This window comes from Eubalaena glacialis, chromosome 2 (assembly GCF_028564815.1).
Source record: "Eubalaena glacialis isolate mEubGla1 chromosome 2, mEubGla1.1.hap2.+ XY, whole genome shotgun sequence".
Taxonomy (NCBI): domain Eukaryota; kingdom Metazoa; phylum Chordata; class Mammalia; order Artiodactyla; family Balaenidae; genus Eubalaena; species Eubalaena glacialis.
The window spans coordinates 36,899,893-36,924,782 of NC_083717.1; the positions used below are offsets into that span (position 1 = coordinate 36,899,893).

The 24,890-nt window shown below is 46.8% G+C and overlaps 1 protein-coding gene and 1 long non-coding RNA gene across 5 annotated transcripts in view; one reads left to right on the forward strand and one right to left on the reverse strand.

Annotated features, from left to right (window-relative positions):
- On the forward strand, positions 1-21,976 carry FSD2 (fibronectin type III and SPRY domain containing 2). Of its 2 annotated transcripts, XM_061181741.1 has the most exons (12): positions 1-645; positions 794-889; positions 2,572-2,802; positions 4,172-4,194; positions 5,215-5,336; positions 7,353-7,508; positions 9,922-10,056; positions 10,795-10,945; positions 13,572-13,705; positions 16,426-16,558; positions 19,537-19,713; positions 21,727-21,976. In XM_061181741.1, the coding sequence occupies exons 1-12, from the start codon at positions 1-3 to the stop codon at positions 21,974-21,976; spliced, it is 2,253 nt and encodes a 750-aa protein (XP_061037724.1). The 2 variants fall into 2 exon arrangements, with proteins under 2 accessions (XP_061037724.1, XP_061037725.1); XM_061181742.1 differs by lacking the exon at positions 9,922-10,056.
- The window catches only part of LOC133084926 (uncharacterized), a 23,711-nt gene continuing 5,587 nt past the window's right edge, over positions 6,767-24,890 (reverse strand). The window contains exons 3-6 of one of the 3 annotated variants that reach the window (XR_009699491.1): positions 24,272-24,307; positions 22,561-23,447; positions 11,382-11,517; positions 6,767-6,807 (exon numbers count right to left, since the gene is read on the reverse strand). This is a non-coding gene — a long non-coding RNA (uncharacterized LOC133084926). Of the gene's footprint in view, positions 6,808-7,180; positions 7,271-11,381; positions 11,518-21,602; positions 23,448-24,271; positions 24,308-24,890 lie in introns of those variants that run through there. The other 2 variants (XR_009699490.1, XR_009699489.1) reach the window with 2 other exon arrangements.

The window sequence follows — 24,890 nt, forward strand, 5'->3', positions numbered from 1 at the left end:
ATGGAGGGGGAGGCGGGGGAGGCACCAGGGCTGGGCAGGCCCACTGCTTCCAAGGACTTCCACTTTCATCACACGGATCTGTATGACTCTGAAGACAGACTGCAGATCTTCCCAGAAGAAGACACTCAGATGAGAAGAGAAGTAGTTCAAGCCGAAATGACCAATGAGCCAAGAGAGCCCATGAAAGGGAAGGCTCAGAGAGACCTTGGAGAGGAAGTGGATGAACTTGTCCATCTGTATGGACTTGAAGACGATCACGAATTAGGGGATGAGTTTATTGACGAAAGCACGCCCAGAATAGAGGTTTCAGAATATCCTCCTTATATGATGATGGGGAGAGAGCCACTGAGGGAGCAGAGAGACTGGAGACTTAGTGGTGAGGCTGCTAAGGCTGAGGACCTGGGCTTCGGGGCATGGGGCTCGGCAGGCCAGTGCCAGGACTTGCGGGAAGCCTATAGGTACACCCACGGCCATGCCAGTGAGGAGTATGAGTGCTACGTTATCCCAGAGGAGGAGGACGAGGAAGAAGCTGCCGATGTCTTCTGTGTCACTTGCAAAACTCCAATAAGAGCATCGGAGAAGGTTTTTGATGAGCACAAGGAGCACGAGGTGACCCCGCTCAGTAAAGCACTGGAAAGTGCCAAGGTAAATAGATCGCCTCAGTTCTCCTTTCTCTTGATATTGCATTTGAATCTCAAGTATGTAGGCAGGGAATAAATCTAAAATGCCTTCTACAAAAGAGAGAGAGAGAAAACATAGCATTAATGTCTTCTTGGGATCCTTTGTTTGATAGGATGAAATTCACAAAAACATGTACAAATTGGAAAAGCAGATTATTGAGATGGAAAATTTTGCAAGTCACTTGGAGGAGGTTTTCATCACTGTGGAGGTAAGAGCACGCTTGATGACCCAGTCAGATACTCATTGCTTCCATCAGCTGTGTCTGGTATGAGTTAGGGAATCTGTTTTCTTGGAACATATGGTGTCAGTACTGCTCCTCTTCCCTCACCCCTCTTTCTGCCCTCCCGTAGCACAGTGGGCACATACCTGTGGAACTGATTACCTGGCAGCATTCCCTACTGAACTATTAGCTCTCATGGGCTGGGTCTTCGGTGTCTTTATAGCTCTGGTCCTACGACAAGGTAGGACTCTTTCATGGGCCAGCCTGATAAGGCATTGCAAGACACCCATCCGGTCATTGATAAGTGTTCTTTTCCTCGGCTGTTACCTATTTCTCACAAGATCAATAAGTTTCTGTGCCTGTCACCAAACATGTCATGGTCCCCTGGGTGTGCCTAGTAGGTGTGAAGTCTACTGCTGTGATGCCAGCATGCAACCTAGCCATCCAGATGAGGTAGCCCAGAAATAAGGACCAGAGGACTTCCTGTGACCCCTCCCTTCATGTGGATGTTCTCCTTCTATTAATGCAGCCTCAGATTGTATCAACAGGAGCAACTCATATGAATGAACTAAGCCCTGGGCCCCCTTCCCGTGAAGCTAGACTTTCCTCCCCACCCCCAATCTTAAAAGGGAGGGCAGCTATTCCACTAATTCCCTATGGAAGGCACAGAGAAGGGACAAGAAGCCCTTCCACATCTAAGCATAGGGTGGTGGGTGGTAGGAGGGCAAGTATACAACAGCCAGGACAGAACTCCCTACCCTCTGTACTGCCAGCTCACTCTCAGATCAGAGCAGCTTCACCCTCAGTGAGGACTCTAAGCTCTTCCTTTTACACTCAACACTGGTGGGGGTCACCTACTGCTTTTCCCTCTCTTCCACCATTCTGAGCAAGTCTTAGAATGTGTACACAGTAGGTGCTCAGTAAGTACTCCCTGAATGATTGATAAGAGCCTCTTCTTTGGACATGTCTGTTATCTAATAAGGATGGTATAAATCAGAACTCACAGAGCTCTCCTGGGCTTCCAATCTAATTTAGGGGGACCAGGATTTGATATGCTTTAATTAATGTTTCTCATCCACTGCGTTCCAGGATTAAGTACTGGCACAACCCTCTCTCTGCCTTCCTGCCTTTTCTCATCTATTAGGCAGCACCACCTGGCTTATTCCCCTTCCTCTGCATCTTTTTCTTAGTTGATATGAGAATCTGTGTGATCCTGATGTTTGTATAATCCAAGCATCAGGGAGTGGAGGTGAGTGTCACAAGATGTTGAGAGTTCAGGAGGGAAAGATAGGTGGGATTCTCCCAGGGCAGACATCTCCATGTTAAGGTCCAAAGTTCCAGTGGCAGGCTGACTCGTCACTGGCAATCTTCCTGGTCCGTTGTCATGGTGATGGGAGGTGGCTAAAACAGAAGTGGGTGGGGTATGGGGAAGAGGATTGCAAAATGCGGCCAGCAGAGAAAGCAGTAATTCTTGTTAAGATTATTGCTGGGGTTCTAGATACTCCTGGTCCTAGGTACCCTTTTGTCCATCTCAGCACCCTGGCAAGCGATGTTAAGACAACAGGGAAGGACTAAAACATCTCTGGATAGATACATTTTCATGCCCCAAATAACTCTGTAGTCAACATACATGCAGTGAAATGATGGCTGAGATCAACTATATCTTGCAGGAGAATTTTGGAAGACAAGAAAAAAACTTTGAGTCACATTACAATGAGATCTTGGAAACACTTGCTCAAAAATATGAAGAAAAAATACAAGCTCTAGGGGAGAAAAAAAAAGAGAAGCTGGAAGCCTTGTATGGACAGCTGGTCAGCTGTGGAGAAAATCTTGAAACCTGCAAAGAACTGATGGAAACAATAGAGGAGATGTGTCATGAAGAGAAAGTTGATTTCATTAAGGTCAGTAATGAAGTGAAATGAAATAATGAACTGAAATGACAATTATGATTAGAGTAGGTTAGATTGTCCCCTCTCTGCCTGGAGATGTTGGGACCAACTTTCACGGTCAGCATCCATTTGATTCCACTGGATGTATCACCATGATGATACATCCTTCGTCTCTCTGCACAGCTTCGCCATGAGTGGCTGAGCAGGCTCATACACAGCTGACCCTTCCTGCCACCATTGCTCAGCTAACACCAGAGTCTTTGTTCCTCTGTCCTGGTTACCCAAAGATTTGTGCCCTCATCGTGAAGTGGGGCAAAAACGGTGCTCTGAGGGGACTTCCTCGGTGGTCCAGTGGTTAAGACTTCGCCTTCCAATGCATGGGGCACGGGTTCGGTCCCTGGTTGGGGAACTAAGATCCCACATGCTGCAGCCAAAAATTAAAACAAACAAAAACAAAAAACAAAACAAACAAAAAACAGTGCTCTGAGACTTTTCTGGCCGTCTCAGACAGCCTCCTGGAGGTCTGGGGAGAAAGATCTCTAGGCTAAAAAGGCACCTCCTGTTTCCCAGTTACAAGTGCAGCCATTATACATCTCACTTCATAAGCTCAGACATGCAAAAAAAAAAAAGAAAAATCCATCTCTTGATACCCTTGAAATCCACTTCAATTTGACCCCAAGTCCCCATGTAGCCAGACTGTGGGAATTTCAAGCTCAGAGATGGGGTCTCCTTTCTTTACAAGGTCCCACAGGAATATGGGGCAGCAGTGGGGTCCAGGATGTGAGGGAGGGGCCCTCAGCCTCCAGAGCTTCCTAGTTACCAAATACGGCCTTTACATTGGCCACGCCACAGTGGTCCTTCCAAGCCCAACAGCGCCTCCTTCCTGCCGTGCTTGGGGTGGCGAGGGAGCTGTGACCCAAGCTGGACAGCAGGTGGGCAGGCACCATCAGAGCCCTCAGTACTACTCAGACCTTTTGAACCAATGGTTCCTCAATATCACTGTAGCTCAGTGACATAATCCAGAATGTAGAGAAAGTGATATATATGAAGACGTCTTCTCTGTTATTTATGACGGTGAGAAATTGGAAACAACCAAAATGTCCAACAGTAGAGTGAACGATGGAGTTCCTATTCAATGAACTGTTACACAGTCTTTCAAATTGATGATCCAGAAGACCATTTGTAACCTGGAAAGTGCTCACATAATGTTAATGGGAAGAAACTATACAGGTGTCATAAGAGTCATTTTTGTTAGGGCATGGGACATGGCTGATTTTTCTTTTACTCATTTCCGAGTTTTAACATATGTTTATATTATTATATTGTTTGAAAAAGAAATTTATTTCCAAATTCAATTCAATATTTTTTCTCTTCTTTTTAGGACGCTGTGGCTATGGCTGACAGGTAATACTTTTGTTCTGACATGTATTTTCTTTTTCGGTTTACCTCTAGATATCCAACTAGATATCAGCTCCACCTGGTTATATGTTCCCAGTTTCAGCTTTTGTGTCTGCCCCTACGAGTAAATAGCACTGGCTTTGGAAGGACAGTATGGGATCACAAGGACCCTCTAGTACCAAATCTTAGAATCTCAGAGCTGGAAGGGAGCATATGATGAGGCCTAGCCTGCAAGCCCAGGGTCAAATTTCCTCTCTGAGCCCCTCCTTTCACCAGGAGGAACAGAGGTCATCCCCAGCATCCCCCAGCTGGGCCAGGACCCAGACTGTGTGCTGCGGAAAGCATGCACGTTATAGAGTCAGACAGGAGTTTAAATCCTGCTACCCCCATGACCTTGCGCAAGTCCAACCAGTCTAGGACCCACCTTCCTTACCTACACACAGGGACGGCTTTATGGGAATAAAATCAGACAATGTCTGTAAAACAACACGAACACTGAAGCTTAATAATATAAGGGTTAAGAGCATGAGTTTTGGCAAAAGACAGACATGGTTACAAATTGTGCCTCTGCTACTTACAAACCCTGTGATGGCCAGGAGCAGGCGCAGAGGACCCAGAGCCCCGGTGCATGGTCATCGACTTGAGGGCACTTGACCATGTGGAGAGGGAGCCCCAGAGAGGCTGTATGTCTTTGGGGCCTGGGGTGATGTGGGGTGGGAACTCCCAGGTCAGCATCGGAGGATCTTCCAGAAGGTGTGGATCAGGGGATCGTAGGTGGACATCCTCCCGCCCCCTACCCTCTGACATGACCCCACCCCTTCTCCTCTCCTCAAAGGCGTAAACCAACTCGCCCATCCCCGTGGGTGACCTCGTAGGTCAGTCACTGAAGCGATGCCAGAAGGCAGCCCACAGCATGTTAAAATAAGGAAATAAAAGTTCAGCCAAGAGGCCCTCATTGCTTATCACTAGTGATCCCCAAGGAGAATGCCCCTTCATTCTCGTTAGTGTGTCTTTTTATACCCACAGACTCGGAAAATTCCTGAAAACAAAAACAGATGTGGAAATCTCGGCGCAGCCTGAATTTGAAGACCAGACCTTGGACTTCTCTGATGTGGAGGAGCTTATGGGCTCCATTAACACCATCCCAGGTGCGTATCTCACTTGTGTGCATACTTCACACCGGTTTCCCTGAGCTTTGAGTTAGAAACTTTGATGGCTAAAAAAAAATCATAAAGATTTAGAAACAGGCATTTTCCCCCCACCAGCTGCATGAGCTTCATGTTTTTGTCCTTATGGCTTGTAAGGGTGAAAACAGAGGCTGACCTTCCTGGGGTAAATACCCACCCTCACTCTCCAGGGTGCCAACATCTGGCCCCAGAAAGCCTAATTTACTCCAAGCAAGTATCCCAAATTTTATTTCCTCGACTGTTGTATTTATGTTCCTCCCAGTTGGCTGTTTTTAGCATAGGGTTAAGAGATGGGCTTTGGAATCCTATGGAGCTGATGAGAATCCCAGCCCTGCTACTTCCTAGCTGTGTGACCCTGGACAACTTACCTAACCTCTCTGAGCCTTGGTTTCCTTGTCTGTAAAATGGACATAATCATGACTCATGGGGACATGGTGGGAAATAAATAAGGTAATGTATGTACAGCACGTCACATGGTGCCAGGTAGCTCTTAAAAATCTTATTGTGATAACTTATTTTTAAGAATGATACTACAATTTAGCTTTTATTGATTGCTCACCTTTCCTTTCTCACCAACACCCAGCAACATTCTGAACAATGTTTTGTATATCATTTTGGGTTTTTCCTTTATACAGATTTTAAAAAAATAAAAATGGAATTATTCTGTTTTGTAATCTGCTTTTTTTTTTTTTAGGAAAACAATTGTGATGAATATTTTCTCACACTGATAAATTCTTCTACAACATCACTCTGATGGCTATATACCTTAATCTGTTTACTTAATCCTCAACTGTTGGATGCCGAGATGTTTCTAGGTTTTTCACCATTATAAACCATACTGCAATGAATGTCCTTAATTATAAATCTTGGAGGCCATTCTTAGACTCACTGGGTCAAGGGGAGATTTCACTGAGCTATGAAGTCCTTTGGATGGTCTAGGGATGGTGTTGCCCAAGTAATCAGGCCCAGTCTTTTGGAAGGAAAGGCACTATCGCCCAAGTCAGCACTTGAGAAACATGGAGATTTTTCATCACCCTCCTGTGTCCAGGTCCCATGCAGACCATCACCCTCCTGCTTCCATCTGGAGCCATCCCTCTTCTTACTGCATCCCCTAACGGGGCTGTTCTCTGCAGGGTATAGAAGGGCATCTTCTGTGCATCCTGAACTCCATCACATGGGGATACATGTTCTTTCTCTTCTCACCTTTGTCATGTTAGGGTCTTCCAGCCCCTAACCAGCAAGGAAAGGCTGAGTTCATTCCTTTAAGTCTTACCTGGACTGAACAATTTCAGAATTTGAAAATAAGGATGTTCTTGAAAGCTTGGGATGGAGGGAGGTGCTGCCATTGGAGAAGAATTATGGAAGAAAAACAAGAAGTGTTTCTTGGTTGTGGGTGAGCCTGTGTGGGGCTGGGGGAGGCAGAAATATTAACCTACAGAGAAGAAAAGAATTAACTCAGTAGATGGACTCTAAAGAAGTTGGTTCTGAAAAGCACAATTTGGCCAAACCCAATCTTCTCTCATCATAATGAAGGAGACGGTTGTTGGATGGGTCCCCCAGAAAAAGCAAGGCATCCCTGTTGAAGGCTTCTTTCACTCCTCTGTTCACTCCAGGGCTGAGGGCAGCAGTGCTGTGGTCCTGGCTGTCCTGCCTCTTTGGATGGCGTGGAAGGGTCAGAGGACCCATCCCTAGGTCAGGACTTACAAACCATACCCCAGCCTGAATCGTTGTCACCAACCCCACCTCCTCTAGCTTGTGTGGATTGGTCAAAGCAGGAATGGACATACCGGTTGCTTCAGGCTCACGGTTGGGGGGTTTGGCCTTCCCATCCCTGTCCACTCTGGGCTGCCTCTTCCACCTCCAAAGCCCAAGGATGCATTGAGGGATCGGTTGTCCTGTAAAAGGGGCCATTCCCAATCCATACCTCTACTTAAGGCTCCTCATTTGTTTTTGTTTTTCTCTGTTTTCCTTTTCTAGCTCCTTCTGCTCCAGTGATAAACCCACAGGCCCCCAACTCAGCCACAAGTTCCTCAGTCCGAGTGTGCTGGAGCTTATACTCTGATGACACCGTGGAGAGCTATCAGCTATCCTACTGGCCAGTGCAGGACAGCTCACCTGGGAAGGACGGAGCAGGTGAGGCTCTGCCAGGAACAGAACCACGCTCCAGAACAGCTAAGGCCCCTCAGAGGCCAGGGCCCAGCCTTCCTGGAGGTTGGGAAGGTAGAGATGGGATGAACCTGCACACCTGGCTCCTTGGAGCTGTCACGATCTGGGAACTACACAGAGGATGGGATGCAGGCAGGTGAGCATGGCAGAAAGGAATAGGAAGGCAAGTTGGGGCCTGACTGGGGAGGATCACAAGGCCAGGCTAAGGTATGTGGAGTGTATCTACCGCTGTCGGGTCAGAGTTTTCCTTGGGATAAGTCTCTGGCTGCACTGTGTGCAAGAGGGGTGGGGACACCCCTCCTTGAAGAGGCCCAGCTGGACTGGCTGGGTTCTAGCCGGTCCTGGCATGTGAGCGCGGGCTGGCTCTCCTCAGAGCAACCCTGTGTTGGGAGAATCTGGAGGGTTAGTCTGCAGACTCCCATGGGGGCTGAGGGGGGTTCTGCAGCCTGGGAGGGCTGCTCCTGATCTGATCCACATTCCCAGATGGAGCCAGCTGCTGGGAATGGCCCCCAGCCTCCACTGTGGGCAGCTCTTGGCCCATCCTCTTCCCAGGGAAATGGAGCTGGCAGGCCCGGGGTTAGGGCTGAGATACCTGCCTACCCACTATAATAGATAAGCCAGTCTCCTATTGAGAAGGGAGAGTCAAGAGAGCAGAGGAAGGGACTTCCCTGGTGGTCCAGTGGTTAAGACTCCATGCTCCCAATGCAGGGGGGCATGGGTTCGATCCCTGGTCGGGGAACTAAGATCCCACAGGCCGCATGGAGCAGCCAAAAAAAAAAAAAAGGAGAGAGAACAGAGGAGCCCCAGTTGAGCATCTGAAGGAATCAGGGATTAGGGCCAGCCTGGCAGGGCCTGTTCTGTGTGCATGGGGTCAGAGTGAGATTGCTGGAGAGGGATTTAGAGATCTCCATTTTATGGATGAGGAATCTGGGACCTAGAGAGAAATGAGCTGTCTGTGGGGACACCGTGAGTTACGGCAGAACCAGGATGAGAATCAAGTCCGCAGGCTCCCTGCCCTGAGTTCTTCTCCTTTTACCGGGTCATGCAGGTGGAGGGTTCTATGTGCCGAAGGTGAGGATGGTTTATCTGCCCAGGGATTTGTAAGGAAGGGGAATCCTTGAGAAAAGTAAGTTTAAGCAATGATGAGGGAGAGTGAGAGTGGTCAGAATAAGGACTAAAGAGGGCATGGGGGGGTGCCGGGGGAAGGGGAGATTTGAAAAGGGAGATTGAGGACCAAAAAGTCAGATCTGATCGATCAGTTTTTGCCACAAATCAACCCTGTTGTCACCCTCTGCAGAAGAGGCCATTGTGTTAGGGCTTTGTCCTGGGGATCAATAAAGATCTTTAATGGATCACTTTGTTATAAAGGAACTGATATCAGAGAGTGGATTAATGACTTATTACTGCCTTTCAAGAGTCTGGGGATGTTTGGACGTGTATCAGTTAGCTTTTGCTGTGTAACCACGCCCCCAAACACACACATGTACACAACATATTGGCTAAAAATGACAAATATTTATATTCATTCATTTGTTGGGAGGGGCAGAACAGGGGTAGGAAATTCGGAGGTACAAACTACTATGTATAAAATAAATAAGCTACAAGGCTATATTGTACAGCACAGGGAATATATCCAATATTTTATAATAACTTTAACTGGAGTATGATCTATAAAAGTATTGAATCATTATGTTGTACACCTGAAACTAATATTGTAAATCAAAGGTACTTCAATTTTTAAAATGACATTTATCCAAGAGTTTGCATGCCACAACTAAGAAGCCCGTGTGCCACAATGAAGATCCTGTGTGCTGCAGCTAAGACCCGGCACAGCCAAAATAAATAAATAAATAAATAAAATTAAAAAATAATGGCATTTATGATTTATTATAATTCTATGAATTGGCTGGACAGTTCTTCTGGTCTGGGTCAGCTTGGTAGGGCTGGATGGGCTAGGATGGCCTTGCTTTTATGTCTAGGGCTTCAGCTGCAACGGCTGAGGCCTCTGTCCATGTGATCTCATCCTCCAGGAGGCTGGCTGAAGGTTGTTCCCATGGAAGTGGAAGCATTCCTGGCAGGAAGAGGACAAGGCCCCTGTGCACCAGCACCTCCCAAATCTCTGTTTGTACCATGTTTGCTATAGTCCCATTGGTCAAAGCAAGTCACATGGTTAAGCCCAGCTTCAAGGCATAGTGGGAAAGACCAGACCTCTCAATGGAAGGATCAGCCGAGTCACGCTGCCGAGGGGCATGCATACACAGATGGGAGGAATTGGTGGCCAGTTCTGTATCCATTACAGGGGAAATAGATTACAGCGCAATGAACTTGGAGCCAGTTGGCCTATTTTAGGGTTGAATTCTTGTCTTTATTTTTTCCCCAGAGTTTACGATGACGGTCAAAGAAACATATTGCTCAGTGACAAACCTTGTGCCAAATACCCAGTATGAATTTTTGGTCACAGCTCAGAACAGGGCTGGCCTCAGCCCCGCCAGTGAGTGTGCAGTGTACATGACAGGTAAGGGGGCCATTTGTTTCTGTAGCAGGACCTTCACTGAAGGGGACACAGAGTTACGGCTTTCTTGACGTGGCAGGGCTCTTGATTTCACCTGGAAGGGCAGGAATAGCTTTGCATTTTTTTCTTTCATTTAATACACGAAATCTATATGCCTGATATGGCAGGGACATTTTCTCACAGCTGGTCTCAAAATATCAAAAAGTACTGCTCTTGGACACAGTACCATTTGAACCTTGCAACCATCCTCCATTCCAGGAACATCTGAAAGGGATTCCCTGGTGTCTCAGTCCATTTGGGCTGTTATAACAGAATACTACAGATTGGGTGGCTTATAAACAACAGAAATTTATTTCTCATGGTTCTGGAGCCTGGGAAGTCCAAGATCAAGGTGCCAGCAGATTCAGTGTCTGGTGAGGACCCTTCCTGGTTCAGAGGCAACTGTCTTTTTTGCTGTGTCCTCACATGGCAGAAAGGGGCAAGGGAGCTCACTGGGTTCTCTTGTATAATAAACCCCTTTGACCCTCATGACCTAATCACTTCTCAAAGACTCCAGATACCATCACATTGGGGAATAGGTTTCAACATATGAATTTGGATGGGGACACAAATGTTCAGTCTATAGCTTTCTATTGCACTGAATCTCTTGTAGGAAGAGTGCTTGCGATGTCTGCCCATGCTCTGGACCACAGGGCTGGATGTGAACAGATTTGTTCATCTCTCCCTTTCCCCTGCATTTAGCGCCTTGTCCCCCCATTATAAAAAGCAAAGAGATAAGGAGCTGTGAAGAGGCTGCGCTGATCTGCTGGGAGTCTGGGAACCTGAATCCTGTGGACTCATACACAGTGGAGTTGACCCAGGCAGAAATGCCGGGAGCCTCGGGAGTAACTGAGTGAGTCATGAGGGGCGTTGGCTGGGCACGAGAGGCCTTGACACGGTGACACAGCTTAGGAAATGTGTGGAGTCTGGAGAGAAGGTCAGAATTTGTGACACACAGGAACCCTAATTTTAGGTTGCTTAGTTTTGTGAGAAATAGCTGGAATGCTACCATTGAAGGTGAATGATAGATGAGTGAATAAATGGTAAACCTCAGGTTTGCTTTCTTAGCCCAACCAAGGTTTACCATCATTCATTCAACAAGTATTGAGAGCATAGGTGGTGCCTGGGTGTTGGTGAACCAGACAGACAAATTCCCTACCCTTACAGAGCTGACAGCCGAGTCGGGGGAAATAAACCAAAACCAAGAAAACAAATGCTTAAAATACACAGTGCTATGAAGGGAAAAGAAACTCAATGAAATAGGGAATGCGGTGGAGGTGGGGGCTTACTTTGGATAGAGTAGACGTCTGAACTGAGACCTGATGCATGGGAAGGGCTGAGGCCTGAGACAGTGGCTGGAGGCAGCACCTGGCCCCTGGGCAGGCGTGAGCTTCCTGTACTGGAGGAACCAGGAGACCCGTCTGGCTGGAATTTAAGAAGTAGAGAGAACTGTGAGAGGCAGAAGTGAAAGAGATTAGATTTCAGTGTACAAAGAACATCGTGTCCATGGTAGAAGGCTGTCTGGAGGCTCACATTCCCCTTTGGTTGGCAGAGATCTGGAGGGGTTCACAGATAAAAGAGGGCTGGACTCAGTGACCACAAGGGCCTGCAGATCCTACGAATCTACAGCTGTGTATAGTGGAGGAAACATGGATGTACCTCTGGGTTACAACCAGGCAGCCCGGTACCAGCCACCAAGTCCCAGGGGCTGCCCTGCTCTGGAGAAACGGAAGAGAGGGGTTTGGTGTCAACAGATTCTTCCATGCTAAATTCAGGGCTTGGGCCCTGGCCATCTATCCCACTCACCCATTTGCCCCAGGTAGAATCCATATGTCCACAAGCACATCAGGGCTGCTGACCTTGGTGATCTACTTCTGGGGATCCTCAGAAGCAGGGCAGTGAGTCCAGTGGTCTGGCCACCTGAATGGTTTGGATTTCCTTTGCAACTTGTGCTGATACTTTAAGGGCGCCTGATACCTGGGACCAGCCCATTATGATTGGGGTCATCAGAAGGCTGGTCAGTGACCTAGGTGATCTGGGATGGTGCTGACTCTCCTAGTATAAACCTAATCATGGCATCCTGTTGCTCTGGAGAAAAGACAAAATTCCTTCACAGGCTCTGGCCCCTTCCTGCCTCTCCAGGTTAACCACACCAGCTCTCCCTCCTTCTCCGGCCCCAACCACATTGGTCATATTTTAGTTCCTCCTAATTTCCATGCTTCTTCCTGCCACAGGGCCTTTGCACATGCTTCTTCTATGTAGGAGACTCTTCTATTCTCTTTTTATCCAATTACCTCCTCGTCATTCTTCAGAGTTAAGCTCAAAAGTCACCTCTCCCCTACTATACCTTCTACAGTACACTGTCAACTTGTCATGGTTACCATCTTATGTTTCTTCCAGTGATGGCTTGAGAAATGCCTCTCTTCTAGACTGTAAGCTCTATGAGGGCAGGGACTACATTCATTTTCCCTAGGGCTTCCCTATACAGTCTCTGGAACCTAAGGTGTTTAGTTAATACTTATTGAATGAAGGGACTTCCCTGGTGGTGCAGTGGTTAAGACTCTGCACTCCCAATGCAGGGGCCAGGGTTCGACCCCTGGTCAGGGAACTAGATCCCACTTGCATGCCGCAATTCAGAGTTTGCATGCCACAACTAAGGAGCCCTTGAGCTGCAACTAAGGAGCCAGCAAGCTGCAACTAAGGAGCCCGCCTGCCGCAACTAAGACCCAGCGTAACCAAATAAATAAATAAAATAAAAAATACTTATGGAATGAATATGTAAAAGTGCCCCTCTGGCCAGAGCTGTAGCCTCAGAGTGACCTGGACATCCTGGCCTCACCAGGTGTGGGTGTTGTATCTGTAAATGGGCATCACCCTGAAGGCTTCTCTTTCCCACTGAACTGAAATGGGGTTGGCAGCTGCAGGAGTACAGACAGTGGCAACCATGGGCTTGTAATCCTGTATTGTACCACTTACATAAATTGGATTATTCCCAGTAGGTAGCTGCCCTCAAAGAGGTTAATAGCAGTGGGCTTCTGTGGGCCTTTCAGCTCTAGCCAGATCATTTGTTCATAAACACAGACTGAGAGCCTGCTAGGGGCCCAGCGCTGTGCTTACGTAAGTGGTACTTGACCCCTGCCCTCAGAGAGGTTGTGGCCCTACCAGACAGACTGAGACACACTGGATTCAACTGCATGCATGCCCCCGCCATGCAGCGTTAGACAAGGTGCCTGGGACAAGGGGTGGGGAGCTTGGAGGGGAGAGAGCCACAGACAGAAGGGACACAAAGAAATGAGAAAAGTGGACCTGAGTGGGAGGGAGCACTGAGGGGGTCAACACTCCTGCCTGCACTGCTGCTGGAGGTCAGAGGACAGGGGCGGCGGTGGGGGGAGTTAAAAATCCCTGCTTTGAAAGGGAGGCCTGGTGCTTGGGCCTGGCTGCCCCGGCCCCAGGGTGACTTCAGCTGCCTCCTTGCCCAGGTCTGTTGTGGGCATCCCCACCTGCGAGTGCCTGGTGCAGCTACAGCCCCGGCAGAGCTACACCATCTACGTGCGAGCTCTCAACGTGGGGGGCCCCAGCGCAAGGAGCGAGCCCGCTACAGTCCACACCACAGGTCTGTGACCCCCGCCACATACTTTCTGGGCGCAAAGTGACCCCCTTGTGGCAGACCCAGGGCTGCTATGACTTCATTGTTAAATCGATAAATGTTCACTGATATGAACACATGGCAAATCAGGCTGGGAAGGGGCTCAGGGGTGATCAAAGCTCTGGGGTCCCATTTTACAGAAAGGGAGACCAAAGGCCCAAGTCATACAGCAATGGGGTGGCTGAGCAAGCATTAGAACTCAGGGTTTTTCTCCATGCCCTTCAGGTGGGCTAGAGGCTTGTCACACTGGACCTGGGTGGCCCAGAAACCACGTTTCACACAGGCTGAACACCACCCCTGGGACGTGGTCTTTATGAAATTCCCAGGAAGAGCCATGGGCCATGGATTATCTCCCTGCTATCGGCCCAAACGTCTCCTTACCCACAGGCCCAAAGTAGCTCCAGATGCCTTAGTGGGTGCCCACATCCACGTCCAGCTCCCCCCCCACCCCCGCACTTGCCATCAGCACATCATAGAATTGTCACATCTCATGTTCAAGTCCTGAGTCAGCAGAGATATCACTAGAAACATTCCATGCATCTCCTGCTATCCCAGCACTGCCACGGCTCTGGGTTCTGAGCTTTGCTAAGGTGCACTAAAGCCAGATGGCTCTTCCCACACCTCACAGAGCAAGCCCAGCTCAGGCCAGCTGCAGACTGGGTGACAGGCAGGTAAGAATCAGAAGGAGGGAGCCTGGGCCCAGGGCTCAGGGGACGTCGTTCCTTTGGCTGGGATCTTTCACTGAGGGATGTAGGGTCATTTTGTCCTCATTTCCAATACCAGGAGGAAAGGTATGCGATTAGTCCCCACTTATGTTCCTTCCACAGAGATGCGAAAAACAAGTTACATGGCTGCCGAAGGCGGTAGGGGTTAGGGCTGGGATTAGGACTCAGGTTTTTCTTTCATATTGTGATGGAACTTTCCTTTGGTTGACTGGCATTTCTAATTTCTTGTGCTGACTTGGTGTTTTGAAATGTCAAATTCTGGCTGTTTCGATAAAAGAGAACAGAGCAAAAGGTACAGCCAGCCCTTGGTTATTGTTGTCTCTGAATTCCTTTGTTCAAATAATTTGTTAAGAGTGTATTTACAAAAAACTTAAATAAACATGAATCGGCAAAAGACATATCTATCCGTTCAAAAAAAGATCCTTGTTTGGGCCTAGAGAGCAGGCAGTAAGGGCCATGCCTGTCAGCTGCAAGGTGGGAACCTGCCTCCCCCTGGTCCGTCCGCTCAGGTAGCAAATGAAATTTCCAGCAGCATCGAATTGTGGAAATAAATGTGGACAGCTTGGGGCTTCCCTGGTGGTGCAGTGGTTAAGAATCTGCCCACCAATGAAGGGGACACAGGTTTGATCCCTGATCCGGGAAGATCCCACATGCCACGAAGCAACTAAGCCCGTGCACCACAACTACTGAGCCTGCGCTCTAGAGCCCGTGAGCCACAACTACTGAAGCCCGCGTGCCTAGAGCCCGTGCTCTGCAACAAGAGAAGGCACCACAATGAGAAGCCTGTGCACCGCAACGAAGAGTAGCCCCCACTCGTTGCAACTAGAGAAAGCCCGCGCACAGCAACGAAGACCCAATGCAGCCAAAAAAGAAAAAAAAAAAATGTGGACAGCTTGTGGCGAGGCTTGAAGTAGAATTTGAAGCAATGAACATGACAGAATGGGAGCTGAGGAGCTTGACTAAGAGACAATGATGGAGAATGAGTTACTATGTCCCTAAACAAAGGATTTTTTAAAAACCTAATTTCTTATTAAACCCATTCGGTACCCTTTTTTTTTTTTTAATAAGCAGATATTCATTTTTAATTATTATTTATTTATGACTACGTTGGGTCTTCGTTTCTGTGCGAGGGCTTTCTCCAGTTGCGGCAAGTGGGGCCACTCCTCATCGCGGTGCGCAGGCCTCTCACTATCGTGGCCTCTCTTGTTGCAGAGCACAGGCTCCAGACGCGCAGGCTCAGTAGTTGTGGCTCACGGGCCCAGTTGCTCCGCGGCATGTGGGATCTTCCCAGACCAGGGCTCGAACCCGTGTCCCCTGCATCGGCAGGCAGATTCTCAACCACTGCACCACCAGGGAAGCCCGGTACCTTTTTTTTTGATGTGCTTTGTTTTAACCATGATTTGGAGAGGGTTACAATCTCCTTCCTCTCCCCAGCTGCCCTAATTGAAAGTTGAATGTGGAATTTTGCTAACCTTTGTCAAATTGATCGTTAAGAATTCCCTCAATTGCTATTCCCCTTGGCAAGTAGGTTAGAAATTCCTGTTCACCAGCAGGTATTTACAGCCTCCCATTTAAGGGCGCAGCCACTGGAATCAGAGGGGCTTGGGGTTCAAATTTGAGTTCTGTCATCTGCCAGCTGACTCCTCAACCACCCTGCACCTCAGTTTTCTACTCTACAAGATGGAAATACTAACCCCTGGGTACTCATAAGGAGTGAATGAGATAAGAGTTACCGCTTAGCTCAGTACTAGACGCACAGTAACCCCCAACACATGTTAACCGCCACCATTATTAGCATGAGGGTCACTACCACGCAAAGTCCAGGCTCACGTGTATCGTGCAGGAAGCTAAGCCGGCCACGCGTGGTGAAGCCTCGGCCCGCATGGAGCGCAATGTGGAGAAAGCAGAGGAGTGACTGGCTGTTGGGGGGGGTGTGTGTCTGTGTGCTTCTTCCCCTCGCAGGCAGCTACTTTCACCTGAACGAGCACACCCACCATCCCTGGCTGACCGTTTCTGAAGATGGGCTTACAGTGGTACGGAGTGAGAGGAAAGCCCCCGCCGGGAAGCCGCTCCCCAGCGACACCCGCTTTACCAGGTACTGTAACAGCCCCTCACCCACCTGAACAGTCTGTGAACCACCCTAATACACCCTGTTATTCGGGTAAAGTTGGATTATGACAGATGCAACCTTGAAGGGGGCTTCAGGCTCTCACTCCTAGAAATGAGTGAGGGGGAGGGGATGGCGGGGAGGGGAGGCTGGGGAGAGGGGAGTAGGGGTCTGGCTGGTGCCAGCAGAGGAGGCGTGTTGTGGTCTCTGAGGTGGAGTCCTGGGCTCCCAGGGCTGGAGGGTCACACCGTCAGGCCGTGGGAGAACAGCAAGGACCCAGGTCCCCCAATGCCTGGCCCAGAGCTCTCTCTCCCACACTGTGATACTATCTAACAAAAGCCCTGGTGAAAAACCAGCCCAAAGCCGGTGGAGGGAATGGTGGTCGCACTAGTGCACGACCGGAGAGAGGGCCGTCCATTAAAGATGCGCCTTGTCTGCCTGGATCTGCGGTATCTCCAGAGCTTAGTACTCAAGGTCAAAATGATGTATTTGTAACTCATTTCTTTCCAAATGCTTAAAGAAGACTTAAAATAGGGGGCAAGGGACTTCCCTGGCGGTCCAGTGGTTAAGAGTTCACCTTCCAATGCAGGGGGTGCGTGTTCGATCCCTGATTGGGGAGCTAAGATCCCACATGCCTCGTGACCAAAAGAAAACCAAAAGAAATAAAGAAAACAGAAAAAATATTGTAACGAATTCAATAAAGACTTTAAAAATGGTCCACATCAAAAAAAAAAAAAAAAAAAACGGGGCAAATATGCCCTACTGAAATAGAAAAATCACAGCGATGGATAAAAAAAAAAAGAACACAGCTTAACTTCAAGGGCTAATTTCTGTTTCCAAGATTAAACATTAAACACAGCTCTTAGCTTCCTGGTAATCAGGATGAAAAGAATTCTCGGTGGGTTGGTCTTAGAGTCAGGAGGATCTTATAAGGAAGAAAAGGACTCTCTTAGGGGGGCCAGAGGGGCCACCAATGGAAAACTGCATCCAGCCTCCCTGCCTGGGTCCTGGACTGTCCTGCAGCCGACACTTCCTCTGACACTCGCTCCCTGCTGGCCTTCCTACTGCATGTGTGTTACATACCTACTATATGTAAGTGTTAGCGTGTGACAGCAGAACAGCACAGAGTACAGTGGAACACAACTTTATCCTTTCCTGCCTCTGCCCACTCAACCCAGGGTTGGGGGGCACAGAGAGGATTAAGAAGCAATAAAGTCCTTACCTGCGTTAAAAAAACAGAATGCAACTGATCAAATCTTTAAGATCTTATTGGCTTTTTTTCAATAATTCATGAGTTGGGCAGCCTCTAATCTACAGCATTTCTATGGTGGGTCTCCTTCATACGTGGTCCTCTGAAAACGCACACCTTTGACCAGGCCACTGCTACTTCACTCTTTGTGTGGATTATAAGACGGCTCTCTGGGTAGACACAGCCTCAAGCATCTGCAGCTTCAACCCTTTGGTGTTGCACTAAAAGTTGCAAAACCAGTTTTTGGCCACGTCTTTTACAAGTCCTGTGTAGGTGGTCCAGCATCTCATATTGTAATATGGGAGTACTTACCACCTACTGTTCTGGTCTTGGCTTTTGGGGTTCCAGCCAAGCTGAGTTAGAGTCCCATTTTAATATCCTGTTACCAGTACATCTGTTGCCCCATGAAACAATGTGCTGTGTGCTGGGGGTAAAGAGACAAAGATAGTCCCTGGGCTTCCCTACTGGCGCAGTGGTTAGGAATCCGCCTGCTAATGCAGGGGACACGGGTTCGAGCCCTAGACCGGGAAGATCCCACATGCCGCAGAGCAATGAAGCCCGTGCGCCACAACTACTGAGCCTGTGCTCTAGAGCCCAGGAGCCACAACTGCTGAACCCATGTGCCACTACTACTGAAGCCCATGCGCCTAGAGCCCGTGCTCCACAAGAGAAGCCACCACAATGAGGAGCCCGTGCACTGCAACGAAGAGTAGCCCCCGCTTGCTGCAACTAGAGAAAGCCCGCACACAGCAACGAAGATCCGACACAGCCGAAAAGAAATAAAATAAATAAATTTATTAAAAAAAAAAAAAGCAGCATGGACAAGGCATCGTAGGTGCCCCAAGGAGGGCTTCTGGGAGGGGCAAGGTCTTGAAGTATAAAGAGTTCTCCAGAACAACAAGGCAAAAAGTGCCTTGTACCTGTACCAATAATGGAAGCCAGAAAGATCATGTGTGGAGAACTACAAGCAGTTTAGTGTGTCTGCAATATGGGGTCCCTAATGGGAAGAGGTCAAAGATGAGGCAAGAAACATGCATATGGTCCAGTGCAAAAAAAAAAAAAAAAGTTTAGATTTTACCATTTAGGTGGTAGAAATTATTGGTAGAAAGATATGATCAGATTTATATTTCAAATTGAAGTGTGAACTGGGGAGGGAGGGGGAGAGGCAGATGGGGAACAAGGAGACCAGAAGCAAGTGCTGGCCAGCTCATGAACCTCAAGCATATGGTTCCCTCAACCGTGCTGTGTTGTTAGGTTTCAGTCCCTTTCTTTTTTTTTTTGGCCACGCCTTGTGGCATGCGGAATCTTAGTTCCCCAATCAGGAATCGAACCCACACCCCCTGCAGTGGAAGCTCGGAGTCTTAACCTCTGGACCACCAGGGAAGTCCTCAATCCCTTTCTTTCATCATGAACAAGTGAACCAAACCTTTTTGTTACTATAAAAGCCCAATCACTGAAAAAAGCAAACAGAGCCTTTTCTATTGGCTTGTCTCCTCCTCACCTATGACCAGCAGTGTAATAATCCTCTTCTAATCTTCAGCATCAGTCAAGTGAGCTTTGAGAGTTAGGGCTGTGCTGCTTTACAAGTGGGTGTTCAAACACCTGCCTCCACACTTCTAGACCACCTACTGACTGACCCCAGCAGTTGGTGTCACTCACCTGCACAGCCAGGCTTGGGTCACCCCAAATCACAGATGCTTCCACTTTCTAAAACCAGGTGTGTTGCTGTCATGGGAAACCTAATTCCAGTCCGAGGGCGCCATTACTGGGAGGTGGAGGTGGACGAGTGTTTGGATTACACGGTGGGTGTGGCCTTTGAAGATGTCCCTAAACAGGAAGACCTGGGAGCAAACTGCCTCTCCTGGTGCATGAGGCACACATTTGCATCATCAAGGTAAGGTGAAATCTGGATACCCAAGATTAAAAGGTGCTTTGATAAGAATAGAGCGAGAGGTTTTCACTAGTAGTAACTAAGGCCCACGTTATGTTTTCTAAAATATGCTAAGATATTTCAGGACTCATTTCCAGCCCCCTTCCCTAAAGTCCAGATGGAAAGAGAAAGCAGCTCTGGGTACTTCCAATAAAATAGCTAAAATTCATGGAGTACTTATTCTGCGCTAAGCACTGTTCTACACTCTTACACATACTATCTCGTTTACTTCCCACAGTTGTATTATCCCATTTTAAAGATAAGAAAGCTATGCCCCACAGCAGTTCAATAATCCACCCAACAGGGATTCAGAGCTTGGATTCAAACCCAGGCAGTCTGGCTCCAAAGACAGCATTCTTCACCACTAAGTGATCGGTTTTGCATTTATGTTCAACTTCAGTGTTACTAAATGAATAGTTTGATTTGAAGCCCCAATTCCATCTTTTTTAGTAGATGTGGGCAGAGGCTTAATGGTTATGGTTAATTCCAGTTTGCTTCTGCCGCTAAGCATTCTGTCCTCTACTGGAGTAGTTCCATAAAGCTGGGAAAATCCATGAGGCCCAGGCCAGTAGACATTTCAGACTTAGAAGGCCATGGGTGCAACCACTCTCCATCTCAAAAATTGCAAAAATTTTTACCACATCAGTTTCCCAGCACCCTGGGTACTATGGGGCCTCTGATCCTCGACTTGCTGAATCCTATTAACGTTTCATCCAATGTTTTGTGCCCAGGAGCCTCCATCGTGGTTAGTTAAATGTTGTCATGCCCAAGCAAAGGTGAGAAGAGCAACTTTCCTCCTGTAAGATATTAAGACTAAAATCGCCTCTGCTAAACCTCAGACGCAGTTTGAGGAATGAAAGAAATCCTGTTCACTGAGCCACATACTGTTTTTGGATATTCTGCCTGAACTAAGACTAAAAAAATCAGTCTCCCCTCCTAGTCAGTTAAGAACAAGGGGCAGGGAAAAACTGAAGGAGCATAAAGTACGAGGAGGAGTCTGTGTGGAGTGGGAGAGGTGAGGTTAAAAGACAGAAGAAGGTGGGAACACAAGACAGAGTGAAAAAAGAAGGGCGAAAAGCAGAGTGCTAGAGCAGAAGTTTGTAGTCCCACCTTGGAAAGATGTCTGGGGAAGCGGGGGTGGTGGTGGTGGTATGTGTGTGTGTCTCTTAACAGTGGAGGACTCGTATTTTTTGGTTCATAGTCTTAGACTCTATTGGTGGTGAGAGGGAAAGTAGAGGGAACGGCTCATTCAGTTTCTGTTGGCTGCTCAGTTAAAAAAAAAACAAGGTGAACTGGGATGGAAAGAGGCTGGTTTGTTCCGACACATCTGGATCATATTCTAAGCGTTCATCCCAGCCATGTGGACCAGCAAGCTGGCACACAGAACTTCAAACATCCATAGGGGGCAGAGCTAGGAAATTCCTGTGGCCAGCTTTGGTTTCAGCCATTTTCAAAGCACAAAGGAGAAGCACCCTCCCTTCATGAGAGGGTGCTGGTGCTATACAATACTGAGTGGTGACAGGCCCCCAGGTGCCCCGCTTAGTTTGAAAGTTTAGGAAAGGGATGCCTCAGAGTACTTGTGCACAGATTATACCAAAAGGCCAAATTTATTACATGAAAGATCATGAGGTTTCCTGTTTCAAATGTCTTTATTACAAGGGATTTACACATCTGAACCTTGAAATCCACATTTTTAAACGTATTTCTATACAAATTTTGATGCAATATGAGTTTATGATACTGTATGTTAAGTTTCTGCAGTTAAGTGGCTGCTCAAAAACAGAGTTTTGAAATATAAGTTTCTTAGGACACGTTTTAGAAAAGAGATACATAGTTTGAGAAATGGCCTGTTACTTTGATAGTCATTTAATAAAAGAAAATGATATAATCATAGGAGTATTTGAAAATTGAAATGTTCTGTAAATAGCCCATCTACAGAATTTCTGAAGCTTTGTTATATCAACATTTAATCTTTAGGCATAAGTATGAATTTCTACACAAGACGACTCCAGATATAAGGATAACCGTTTCCCCAAGGAAGATTGGCATTCTATTAGACTATGAAAATTCAAAATTGTCATTTTTCAACGTGGACATTTCTCAGCATCTGTACACGTTCAGTTGTCAGCTTCCCCAATTTGTGCATCCCTGTTTTTCTTTGGAAAAGCCTGGATGTCTAAAGATACACAATGGCATTTCAATGCCAAAGTGCGTCACTTTCTATTAGACCATTCTGATGCCCAGCTTCCTGTCTCTCTTCCGTACCTACCCCTCTCCCAGCCACTCACGCCTCAGCTGCCTGAACTTAGCATTCAAGCACCATGCACCCAGCTCATCATTTATGGTTCATGTTATTATCTGCCAGACTGGTGTGCTGGCATTCATTTCACCTGACTTGGATTCTGTGTGCTGCCACCTGTGTGATGCTAGGTTAGTCAGTTCTGGCTGTAAAATGAAGGCTCAGACTAAATGAACTCAAAGGTCTTTCAGGTTGTCAAACTGTATTGGTCTATCTGTGTATATGCAAAGTATCTGAGTCCCCAAGGCCTACAGAGCTTGGGGGAGAAGGAGGGAAGAGATACATAAGTGTTAGTGGCTCCAGCCACCCCAGCACTTGTGACATTTCATTAGTCAGCCAAGAACAGGCGTAAGAAGGCAGGAGGCCACCCACAAAGAGAACCAGGGAAGCCACGTGCCGTGCTCAGCAGCCTTCTCCTCTCCTGTTTTCCCAGCAGTCAGTGGCACTCCGGTGAGGTTTCTCCCACCGAACACTGTTTCTAAAAACCTGCTCCTCTCCCTCATGGTACTTACCCCCTTTAATTTTGAAATGATCTTTGTAACACCTAATTCCATGAAGGCAGGACAGTATCTGTCTTGTTCATCACTCAATCCCCAAGGGCTAACACGTGCACACCAAATATTTGTTTCATCCAGCCACTGCTCTTCGGCCTCTCACTGCTCTCCATGTGAGGGATGGCAGGGCTTGTTCAAACTATAGCAGAAGACCTATGGCAGGAGAGGGACAAACCTGAGGGGAGGCAGTATGAAGGAAGAGAGGGGCAACTGTGGCTAGATGGCAAGACTGGTAAAAATGCAACATTACCTACTACTACATGCTTCCTGGTGTCACACAGCAGCCTCCACATAAATAATAATAAATGTGTTGCTTTCACTATGTGCACGTTTGGGGTAGGGGGGCTAAGGTCTGGTAAAAAATAGACAACATTAGTTGCAACTGATTCTAGGAACTGTCCTATAATGCAAAGAGAACCAGATTTGAAATCAGAAGACCTGAGTTTGATTGCTATTTTGTAGCGACTTTGCCTTACAACCATTGAAAAGTCACATTATCTCCCTGAGCTTCTGTTTCTCTTATAGGATGTCTTATAGGATGGGAGATTTAATGACAAACATGAGAATGCATAACAGTGTATGACATATAGCAAATGCACAACAATCTTTTAAGAGAAAATATCAGTCCACCAAGTGCAAAGCTGAGCCCTGGTAGAAGAGGTGGTCTCCAGCCAGCACCTTTGGGCATCCTGCCTCACTGCTCTCATGCGATTTTGTGACCTCGATGCCCAGCTCCCTTGGCTGCATTTCTGGTTCTCCAGTTCAAGTTTCCAGTTGCCACTTAAAGCTCTGCACACACAGCATTTTCATGCTTACCAGTCAAGATGCAGAGTAAATGACTCCACCTGTAAGGCAATTCTCAGGGACAATTTAGTATCGTGCCCTGTGGATGCTTCTCTAAACATATATGCCCCTGATCTCATCACTTAAAGTTTTATGTTAACTGAAAAATCTTTCACTTTAAAGATTTTCACTTATATGTTTCCCAGTACACTCAAAGTCTGACACAAGGAGAACCTCTTGTCTCCTATCTCAAAACTCTGCCTATTGGTATAAACAGAAGTTCAGATTCTTGAATTCACAACTCAACTTGACAATCTTAAAGCTCGTTACAAACACACACACACACACACACACATCCCTCTGCCCTGCCAACCTGGATCACTACCCTTATATAAGGAAGATACAACCAAAGCAAGCACAGAGATGGTTCAAGTTACAAACAATTAAAATATATATGTGTGTATTATCAAAAATGTTATCAGCTACTAAAAAAGAAACTACTGAGTAGGAAGTAGGACATCACAGATAAAGTAAGTTTGAATTCAGGATTCTAATAGGCTTTATTTCACATGTAATGTAACATGGATAAAAACTAGGCACCTATAAGGTTCTAATAAAATTTTATTTGATCAAGAAAAAAATGGTGTAGAAATAGCTTTGATTTTTAAAATCCACTTAATCTAAATAAGGCAGATGACCAACTTCAAGCATCACAATTATTCAGCATAAAGAACCTTTCTTTAAACATGTTTCTCATCTTCCACAAGAAAAAAAAAGTCTAGAAAAGAACCAAAACAAAACTTTTGTTTTTTGTAAAATATTCTAATTCCTTAAAATGCCAAGAACAATCTGCTGGAACTAAATTTCAATAAGGGGCAGGATTTACCTCAAGGCCATGTTCACCTGCAACCTGCTGATAAATCTGTTAAAAAACAAAACAGAAAAAGATTTTTTAAAAAAAATCAGACTATTGTAGCCACAATCCCTCATACTGGGCAAAAGATACCAAAATCTGTTCTTTTCTTAGCTTTACCTATATCACTTTATAACTCTTGAGCAAGTTATTAACATAATCTTTGGCTTCCCCATCTTAACAAAGGGGAAAGAGAATATGTAAAACCACCACAGAATCCTGGTGTAAACTAACACGGGTTTAATAATTCAAAATACTCAGAATTTAAGGCACCTTTATTAGATGAGATTGTAAAGCTGGTTAGAGACTTGGGATACAAAATGACACTGGTTTCTGGTAAAATTAAACTGCCTTTTATTTGGAAAAGTGTATGTTTAATAATTGACTTCCTGCTGGTTCAAACAACAATATGCAATCACTTGTACACATGCAATAAAGTAATTTCTGAAGCACGTGCTTGGTCATCAATTTGCTCTTCTCATCCTCCAAAATGTGTTAAAATCTTACGTAGCTCACACAGTGGCAGCTGCCCCCAGCACAATTCACCATGATGTGGCATTCTGTAAATGAGACTAGGTTGGTCTCTATCCAA